Genomic DNA, 11147 nt, shown 5'->3' with positions numbered 1-11147 from the left:
ACTGTAAAACGACTGTACTGTTACCCAATGTGTGAATCTGAGATTATTTTTCTATATCCATAGGGATTCGGCTACAGCATGTGGAAAGCACTGGCCTAGGTTAGGTGTGGAGCTAACCCAACTAAAATCCAACCAAGAGTCCAACCGAGAATCTCAAATTGCCCGCTTGGCACAAACTGCCATGAGGGTCATAAGAGTGAGGCAGCATCCTTCCATGCAAACCATTTTGATAGACTGTTCTACTGCAGCTTCTACTGCACTCCTTCATAATACCTAAATAGCAGAAGTACAAGCTGAGCTCACTGAGCTGTAGAACACCAGTAACAGAATGTGTTAACGACCGTGTGCATTTATACGTAGGTGTACTAGTTAGTTGGGCTTTGACCAGCAACACTTGAGACAGAGTCAGAAGATGTTTATTGAACAGCGCAGGTGATGAAAACTAGATCTGAACAATCACCTTACTCGACCAATAACAATGACATTAAAGCCATACAGATGTTATATGTCTGGAGTCTTCTTTTTTGCATAGCTTCTTAGATGTAGCTTTACTGATTATTGTTCTCATTTGCTGCAGACACATAATGGCCGATCTGGATTGACACATTATTATTTAAAGAAAAGTCTTTGAGACAGTATAGCAATTCAGTTAAGGCTGTGGGTTACATAACAATGGCATTACAAACCTACTTCAATATTGATTATTGTAACAGGTAGGTAGTTATATAGCAGCACTAATCATAAGGCCTCACATCTGTCAAATATGAGTGTTTATAGGGTATTAGGGTGAGATGTTTCAGGTGCACATGGAGGGAAGAGGGAACCATACGATGGGGGTTGGTCTAGCTCTTGAGAAGAGAGGGGTGGGTGCATTGTTGGGGTGGATATTAATGTATTAAATGTAGGTGGAGGAAAAACTGGGCCAGTTGGGTATGGGTATGTTGGCTGTGGGTCAGGGGGATAACTTCCTCCCACGGCTGCAGGTTCAGGGTACACTGGCAGGACAGGCGGATATAGGCCTCCCCCTGGACCCGAGACAGGAGGATATGGTCCAAAGGCTGTATCACAAGGGAAGTCACTGTTGCTTGGACCACCTTTCCCGAATTCTTCAAACCCGAGGACAGGTCTGTCTGGTGATAGGTCAGACCGAAAGCTGGAAGGGATAATAACCAATGGAAACTTGACTTCAGGGTCTTTGGCAAGAGGAATGTCCAAGTATACCTTTAAAACAAACAGCATGTTAGAGAGAAATATTGGGATTTTATCCTCAATCTTTTTTGTTTAATACTAGTCAGGAATATGAAGTGATTGTCCAGACACTTGGATGTACCTTTAGTATGTACTCCACTGTTATGATGTTACAGTTCAGGATGGACAAGTCCTGGTCAGCAGGTATCTTCAATGTCCCTGCAACACTTTGTCGGGTTTTGGACGGGATAGGTTCTCTGACCACTTTGCAGACTGTTTCTTCTTCCATCTTTGTGCAGTCAGAAGCCATGAAAGTAATTTTCTGCTTCAGACTGAATTTGGGCTTAAGGTCACGGGAGGAGTTGTTCTCGATGTTTGCACAGATATTCACAGTCTCACCTGGAGTGGAAAAATCCACCCAGAAAATTAACGGGAAAGTTCAGGATTTTACAACTTGACTACAAGTGTTTTGTCTATGGGCCTGTAAAAACTATAATCCATGGTTCAGTTTTCTCTAAAAAGCCCCACTACTAACTTCAGATAACCTTAGCCACCTCTGGCTAATTTTGTAGTGGCTGTTAAAATGAAACAAAAACCATGGAATACAGTTTCTCCTGGCCCATTGACTTTCTGGGTTGGGAACCATCTAACATCAAGTTGTAAAATCCTGAACTTCCCCTTGAAAGACAATCTGAGATTCCAAATGACCAACACAATAGTGCTTCAGCACAGGTGAGGTACTGAATGTACTGAGGTACTGAATAAATGTTGACGAAGCCTAAAGCCTTGCATGTGAAAGTTGATTGTATATTTAGGACACTTCCTGGAGGTAGTGTGGACTTGCTATTCTCTTATCCAGTGAGATTGTAAACTAATCTGTTGAATTGGCCATGTTATTCAACAGAAAATAGGTGCCAAAAGGCAACATGCTTTGTGTTACATAGAGGGCTCTGAAACAACACTTGTACATTACCTGGCATATAACCCATCCTTTCAACGTGGACATCCATGATGACATGTCCTGAGGTAAGACAGCTCATTGACTTGTCCTTCACACCATGCTGAGGAGACTGGAACGCAGGATGAGGAAATGACATTATGTTCTATACTAGTATGACACAAGGAAAACAAACCGGGATCTGTACATCCATCCATCCACATTCACACATATGATGTGATGAATAACACCATCCATCCACATTCACACATATGTGATGAATAACACCATCCATCCACATTCACACATATGTGATGAATAACACCATCCATCCACATTCACACATATGTGATGAATAACACCATCCATCCACATTCACACATATGTGATGAATAACACCATCCATCCACATTCACACATATGTGATGAATAACACCATCCATCCACATTCACACATATGTGATGAATAACACCATCCATCCACATTCACACATATGTGATGAATAACACCATCCATCCACATTCACACATATGTGATGAATAACACCGTCCATCCACATTCACACATATAATATGATAAATAACAAAAAGGACTAGATTAGTAGAGTTAACACACCATTAGAAGGACATGGTTCAAGTCAGCCTTGGAGACAAAGGTGATTTCCTTCACCAAGTCGCGTGTCTTTAGCCAACCCCTAACCAGCTTGGCTTCCAGTTTGTACACTATCTTGCCATGTGGACCCTTGAAGGATGATGGCATGCTTCTGTAATATAAAAACAGTGACACATACCTTAATTAAGGTGCTTAATCTATGTAATCAACAGATATCATAATTTGTACATGGAGGTTGATTTAAAAGAGCATATAATTTGTCTGTCTATGAATTTGACTTGCTTTTCCACTTACCCTTCTGGAATTTGGAAGCTAAATGGATAGATATGGATACCAGGGGGGAGTATGTTACCTATGACAAAAAATCGCAGTGGTCAACATAATATCCAATTAGTAATTTACCTTAATGAACCCGTTACAAAAAAAATTCTTGATCTGGCGAACATTGACCAACTGCCTGCTCGACTATAAATATTGGATTACGTAGCCTACAAATCCCGCTCCCCTAACGCGCCCGGCAAGCTACGTACCTGAAAGAGCGCGATAAATATTGGCAAAACTATAGTTGCGATTACGGATAGATTAGGCCTGTAGTAAACTGAGTAAAGACTATTCCTCCTACCTTGAGGATTTTCATTAATCATTAATTTCTTCAGTTTGAAATATCTGTTGTGAGCAGAGTAAGTGTTGTCATCACTGTCAACAGTCCAATTGACATTAGCGTCCCCTTTGACTTTGATGAAAAGGCTTTCAACTTTGGTTTCCTTTATTAACTCCAAAGTAATTCTTCCAGATATACAGTCGCCTTCAGAAAATGTATCATATTCATTAATTATATCGTAACTCAAGTTAAACTCTTTTATTGAAGGCATTTTCGACTGCTTTCCTGAAGTCAATTCCGCTGAATAGAGCAACTATAATGACAGAAATAGAACAATTGTTCTACTGGTTCCACCGTCTTCAGTAGCCTACGGTGTGTCAGACGGGACACACTGGGACTCTTTTAATGCAGACCATGGTACACCATTGCCTCCCAGTGTACTGGCGACTATACTGCTACCCAGTCTGTAAATTTGAGATGATCACTATTTATTATTAATATAGTCTGGACTCTGGAGTATCCGGGACAAACACTGGCCTAGTTAGATCATGTTAGGGGCTAACCTCTTTCCCTATCAAATCAAATGTATTTATAAAGCCCTTCTTACATCAGCTGATATCTCAAAGTGCTGTACAGAAGCCTAGCCTAAAACCCCAAACAGCAAGCAATGTAGGTCTAGAAGCACGGTGGCTAGGAAAAACTCCCTAGAAAGGCCAGAACCTAGGAAGAAACCTAGAGAGGAACCAGGCTATGAGGGGTGGCCAGTTCTCTTCTGGCTGTGCCGGGTGGAGATTATAACAGAACATGGCCAAGATGTTCAAATGTTCATAGATGACCAGCAGGGTCAAATAAAAATAATCACAGTGGTTGTCGAGGGTGCAACAGGTCAGCACCTCAGGAGTAAATGTCAGTTGGCTTTTCATAGCCGATCATTCAGAGTATCTCGACCGCTCCTGCTGTCTCTAGAGAGACAGCAGGAGCTGGGACAGGTAGCAGCACGTCTGGTGAACAGGTCAGGGTTCCATAGCCGCAGGCAGAACAGTTGAAACTGGAGCAGCAGCACGGCCAGGTGGACTGGGGAGAGCAAGGAGTCATCAGGCCAGGTAGTCCTGAGGCATGGTCCTAGGGCTCAGGTCCTCCGAGAGAGAGAAAGAAAGAAAGAAAGAAAGAAAGAAAGAGAGAGAGAGAGAATTAGAGAGAGCATACTTAAATTCACACAGGACACCGGAAAAGACAGGAGAAATACTCCAGATGTAACAGACTGACCCTAGCCCCCCGACACATAAACTACTGCAGCATATATACTGGAGGCTGAGACAGGAGGGGTCGGGAGACACTGTGGCCCCATCTGACGATACCCCCATACAGGGCCAAACAGGCAGGATGTAACCACACCCACTTTCCAAAGTACAGCCTCCACACCACTAGAGGGATATCTTCAACCACCAACTTACCATCCTGAGACAAGGACGAGTATAGCCCACAAAGATCTCCGCCACGGCACAACCTAAAGGGGGGCGCCAACCCAGACAGGAAGATCACGTCAGTGACTCAACCCACTCAAGTGACACACCCCTCCTAGGGTCGGCATGGAAGAGCACCAGTAAGCCAGTGACTCAGCCCCTGTAATAGGGTTAGAGAATCCCAGTGGAGAGAGGGGAACCGGCCAGGCAGAGACAGCAAGGGCAGTTCGTTGCTCCAGTGCCTTTCCGTTCACCTTCACACTCCTGGGCCAGAATACACTCAATCATAGGACCTACTGAAGAGATGAGTCTTCAATAAAGACTTAAAGGTTGAGACCAAGTCTGCGTCTCTCACATAGGCAGACCATTCCATAAAAATTGAGCTCTATAGGGGAAAGCCCTGCCTCCAGCTGTTTGCTTAGAAATTCTAGAGACAGTTAGGAGGTCTGCGTTTTGTGACCGTAGCGTACGTGTAGGTATGTACAGCAGGACCAAATCGGAAAGATAGGTAGGAGCAAGCCCATGTAATGCTGTGTAGGTTAGCAGTAAAACCTTGAAATCAGCCCTTGCCTTAACAGGAAGCCAGTGTAGAGCGGCTAGCACTGGAGTAATATGATCAAATCTTTTAGTTCTAGTCAAGATTCTAGCAGCCGTGTTTAGCACTAACTGAAGTTTATTTAGTGCTTTATCCGGGTAGCTGGAAAGTAGAGCATTGCAGTAGTCTAACCTAGAAGTGACAAAAGCATGGATACATTTTCCTGCATCATTTTTGGACAGAAAGTTTCTGATTTTTGCTATGTTACGTAGATGGAAAAAAAGCTGTCCTTGAAACAGTCTTGATATGTTCGTCAAAAGAGAGATCAGTGTCCAGAGTAACACCCAGGTCCTTCACAGTTTTATTTCAGACGACTGTACAACCATCAAGATTAATTGTCAGATTCAACAGAAGATTTCTTTGTTTCTTGGGACCTAGAACAAGCATCTCTGTTTTGTCCGAGTTTAAAAGTAGAACATTTGCAGCCATCCGCTTCCTTATGTCTGAAACACAGGCTTCCAGCGAGAGGAATTTGGGGGCTTCACCATGTTTCATCGACGTGTGTCATCCGCATAGCTGTCACAAGAATTTTTATCCCAATGTTCTAACTGAACTACTTTATAACTTTGACCAATTCCCAGAAGTTTGTAAGACCCTGGTTAATGAAGAATTAGACAAAGCAACCAGTCTGCAATAGATCAATCCTTTATTCAGAGAGTACTCTCAAGTCAAAAATGAGAACACAGTCTTTATAACACCCCCCCCTCCACACACACAACTGAATTCGTATCAATAGAAACTCCACCTTTCTTTTAGGTGGGCTGTATCATTTTCCACAGTTGACATTCCTAGTTTATCACTTTTCTACCAGCCTGGCAGTTTCTAGCCGTTCCTCTCCTCCCTAGATTAGAGGGGCCTTGGAAGGGCCTCTTTCCTGTTGAAAGTTTTAACTAGTTATAACTAGGTCATCAGTAGTTCACATTGCATCAAAGTAACACAATGTTTTTTTGTCTTAACTTGTCATACACACACATTATTAGATTATAGTCTTCTAATTCTAATTCATTTCACACAGTCATACAGTTTCAGAGTGGAACACTTTAGCCATTATCTTAAAACAGACAAATTATTCTATCAATAGCAGTGAAAGTTAACATTATGTTTCTGAATGACATCACCAAGAGGTAAAATATATAGGGAAAACAATAGTAGTCCTAAAACGGAACATTTTACAGTTGATTTGTCAGAGGATAAACCATCCACAGAGACAAACTGATATCTTTCCGACAGATAAGATCTAAACCAGGCCAGAACTTGTCCGTGTAGACCAATTTGGGTTTCCAATCTCTCCAAAAGAATGTGGTGATCAATGGTATCAAAAGCAGCACTAAGGTCTAGGAGCACGAGGACAGATGCAGAGCCTCGGTCTGATGCCATTAAAAGGTCATTTACCACCTTCACAAGTGCAGTCTCAGTGCTATGATGGGGTCTAAAACCAGACTGAAGCGTTTCATATACATTGTCTTCAGAAAGGCAGTGAGTGGCTGCGCAACAGGTTTTTCAATTTTTTTTGAGAGGAATGGGAGATTTGATATAGGCCGATAGTTGTGCAGACTCAGGACAACTGAGTCCGTAATTTGCTTTCTAATGATCATGAACTTTTCCTCAAAGAAGTTCATGAATTTATCACTGCTGAAGTGAAATACATTTTGGATTGTTCTTATTTTCCTCAATTAAGTTGGGAAAATAGAATGATCGAGCAGCAGTGAGGTCTCTTCGATACTGTACGGTACTGTCTTTCCAAGCTAGTCGGAAGACTTCCAGTTTGGGGTGGCGCCATTTCCGTTCCAATTTTTTGGAAGCTTGCTTCAGAGCTCGGGTATTTTCTGTGTACCAGGGAGCTAGTTTCTTATGAAAGATGTTTCTTGTTTCTAGGGGTGCGACTGCATATAGGGTATTGCGCAAGGTTAAATTGAGTTCCTCAGTTAGGTGGTTAACTGATTTTTGTACTCCGACGTCCTTGGGTAGGCGGAGGGAGTCTGGAAGGGCATCTAGGAATCTTTGGGTTGTCCGAGAATTTATAGCACGACTTTTGATGATCCTTGGTTGGGGTCTGAGCAGATGATTGTTGCGATTACAAACGTAATAAAATGGTGATCCGATAGTCCAGGATTATGAGGAAAAACATTAAGATCCACAACATTTATTCCATGGGACAAAACTAGGTCCAGAGTATGACTGTGGCAGTGAGTAGGTCCGGAGACATGTTGGACAAAACCCACTGAGTCGATGATGGCTCCGAAAGCCTTTTGGAGTGGGTCTGTGGACTTTTCCATGTGAATATTAAAGTCACCAAAAATTAGAACATTATCTGCCATGACTACAAGGTCCGATAGGAATTCAGGAAACTCAGTGAGGAACGCTGTATATGGCCCAGGAGGCCTGTAAACAGAAGCTATAAAAAGTGTTTGAGTAGGCTGCATAGATTTCATGACTAGAAGCTCAAAAGACGAAAACGTCGTTTTTTTTGTAAATTTAAATTTGCTATCATAAATGTTAGCAACACCTCCGCCTTTGCGGGATGCGCGGGTGATATGGTCACTAGTGTAACCAGGAGGTGAGGCCTCATTTAACACAGTAAATTCATCAGGCTTAAGCCATGTTTCAGTCAGGCCAATCACATCAAGATTATGATCAGTGATTAGTTAATTGACTATAACTGCCTTGGAAGTGAGGGATCTAACATTAAGTAGCCCTATTTTGAGATGTGAGGTATCACAATCTCTTTCAATAATGGCAGGAATGGAGGAGGTCTTTATTCCAGTGAGATTGCTGAGGTGAACACCGCCATGTTTAGTTTTGCCCAACCTAGGTCGAGGCACAGACACGGTCTCAATGGGGATAGCTGAGCTGACTACACTGACTGTGCTAGTGGCAGACTCCACTAAGCTGGCAGGCTGGCTTACAGCCTGCTGCCTGGCCTGAACCCTATCTCATTGTGGAGCTAGAGGAGTTAGAGCCCTGTCTATGTTCATAGATAAGATGAGAGCACCCCTCCAGCTAGGATGGAGACCGTGACACCTCAACAGGCCAGGCTTGGTCCTGTTTGTGGGTGAGTCCCAGAAAGAGGGCCAATTATCTACAAATTCTATCTTTTGGGGGGGGCAGAAAACAGTTTTCAACCAGCGATTGAGTTGTGAGACTCTGCTGTAGAGCTCATCACTCCCCCTAACTGGGAGGGGGCCAGAGACAATTACTCAATGCCGACACATCTTTCTATCTGATTTACACGCTGAAGTTATGTTGCGCTTGGTGACCTCTGACTGTTTCATCCTAACATATGACTATTTACTATGATCTTTAGCTCCTGGTAAAGGGCTAAGGTAGAGAGGCTATACATAGAAATATAATCTAGATTCTATTCAATGGGGCTACACACACACACACACACACACACACACACACACACACACACACACACACACACACACACACACACACACACACACACACGCACACACTTTTAGACAGCTGAAGCACGCACAAACCTTTAAAAAAAAAGGTGACATTTTCTAGTTTTATGATGCAAACTAGTAATTATTCCGAGCTAACATGTGAGAGTAAATGTAGGCTATTTATTTAGTAAATGTATGATTTACATTCACATAGTTTCAGTAGAATTATAAACAATCACAATGGATAAACAATAATGCGACAACATGTTTCAACATAGTGGATTAATTCATTAATTACATCATATCTCAGCTTTTGCAGCCCCTGGGCCTATTTCTGATTGGATAGATTGTATCCCTGCTTTAAGGAGAGAGGGTGCCTTGGTCATGTCCAGTCTTTATTAGGATTAATGAACAGCTTGACATTTTTAGTCCTCTCTCTGAGTCAATAAGTTTAATACTCATGAGGGCCAATGGGGATCCAAGTTGGCTGTACGCATATTGTGGCCACGGGGCGCATGTTAAATGTCCAAGTGGTAATCAATGCAGAGAAATTAGCTATTGATCTCTTATAGTTTTGTAATAGGTTATTGGTTTGCTCTTTCAGAAAATTCCAATATTCGTTGGATGAGTGTGATGGCGATATTGCTATAGCGGGAAGTGGAGATGTGTGTGTGTGTGTGTGTGTTAGCTGAGCACTCAGGGTAACCCTCTAATTAGTACAGAGGGCAGATTCAAAATAAACATGTTGCGAGGAATATCAGTGATTCGCATCACATCTACAGTTCATTAGAAACCGGCGTGGAACTTGGGGGAATCATTATTGGCTTGTTGATTTGTTTCATATGAGCTATATTCTCACTGTGAAACCAACTCATACTGTGTATAACAGCGTAATAACTACTATTTCACTATTTTAAGAATATATTCAAGACAGTTACAACAGCACAGCATGTGTGCAGTGAAGTGATGTTGTAAAATATCATGAAGTTGTATATTTATGAGAGCCTTTGTAAGAAAGAGACCTAGCACTCAGTTTTGTAAGTAATAGATGCCATGAGGAATCCAAGTGTAAAGTTTTCTTGTATCGCTCCAAATAGCAAAAGGCAAAAATCTTGACGGAACTTGTACAAAAAGGTTTAAAATTGAATAAAATTGTTTCACAAAAAGCTACAATAAATAGACTGCTGCGTTAAATAATCACAACAATAACTCAGCAAAACACTGAGGTAACAGAAGCCCAGAAAGGTTACCTCACCAGATAGTGAGCTTTGATTAACACCGGCCTGTAGGTTAGACGCAGCCACACTGCCCCATTCTGAATCTGATTCTGAATTCATCTCTTCCCATCTACAGTGCCTTCAGAAAGTTTTCATACCGCTTGACTTATTCCACATTTTGTTGTGTTACAGCTGGAATTAAAAATATCTAATATATTTTTCTCTCACCCATCTACATATAATACCCTGTTACAGATCCATCTAGCTATGGGTGCCTCCATCTGACCAAACTGCACTTCCTGTCACACCCTTATCTGTTTCACCTGTCTTTGTGATTGTCCCCACCTATCTGGATTACCGACCTCTGCCTGCCCTGGACTGGCAAAAAGTGTTCTTCACTGACGAGTCGCGGTTTTGTCTCACCAGGGGTGGTGGTCGCATTTGCGTTTATCGTCGAAGGAATGAGCATTACACCGAGGCCTGTACTCTGGAGCGGGATCGATTTGGAGGTGGAGGCTCCGTCATGGTCTGGAGCGGTGTGTTACAGCATCATCGGACTGAGCTTGTTGTCATTGCAGGCAATCTCAAAGCTGTGCGTTACAGGGAAGACATCCTCCTCCCTCATGTGGTACCCTTCCTGCAGGCTCATCCTGACATGACCCTCCAGCATGACAATGCCACCAGCCATACTGCTCGTTCTGTGCGTGATTTCCTGAAAGACAGGAATGTCAGTGTTCTGCCATGGCCAGCAAAGAGCCCGGATCTCAATCCCATTGAGCATGTCTGGGACCTGTTGGATCGGAGGGTGAGGGCTAGAGCCATTCCCCCCAGAAATGTCTGGGAACTTGCAGGTGCCTTGGTGGAAGAGTGCGGTAACATCTCACAGCAAGAACTGGCAAATCTGGTGCAGTCCATGAGGAGGAGATGCACTGCAGTACTTAACTCTTACATCTACACGTTCCGCTAGCGGAACGTCTGCTCCAATATCCAATGATGGGCGGGGCGCGAAATTCAAACTCCTCTAAATCCGAAAACTTACACTTTTCAAACATATGACTATGTTACAGCTATTTAAAGACAAGACTCTCCTTTATCTAACCAAACTGTCCGATTTCAAAAAGGCTTTACAGCGAAAGCA

At 42.7% G+C, this 11147-nt stretch overlaps 1 protein-coding gene across 1 annotated transcript; it reads right to left on the bottom strand.

The window, feature by feature from the left end:
• Positions 1-400: 400 nt before the first annotated feature.
• Positions 401-3709, bottom strand: LOC115164927 (arrestin domain-containing protein 3). The gene is made up of 6 exons (XM_029717852.1): positions 3361-3709; positions 3033-3090; positions 2742-2889; positions 2162-2258; positions 1331-1587; positions 401-1221 (listed from the first exon to the last, which is right to left on the bottom strand). The coding sequence occupies exons 1-6, from the start codon at positions 3608-3610 to the stop codon at positions 772-774; spliced, it is 1260 nt and encodes a 419-aa protein (XP_029573712.1). The 5' UTR covers positions 3611-3709; the 3' UTR covers positions 401-771.
• Between the last annotated feature and the right edge of the window lie 7438 nt (positions 3710-11147).

This window comes from Salmo trutta, chromosome 27 (genome assembly GCF_901001165.1).
Source record: "Salmo trutta chromosome 27, fSalTru1.1, whole genome shotgun sequence".
Lineage (NCBI taxonomy): Eukaryota > Metazoa > Chordata > Actinopteri > Salmoniformes > Salmonidae > Salmo > Salmo trutta.
Note: the sequence above shows the minus strand (reverse complement) of the source record. Positions and strands in the feature narration are given on the sequence as shown.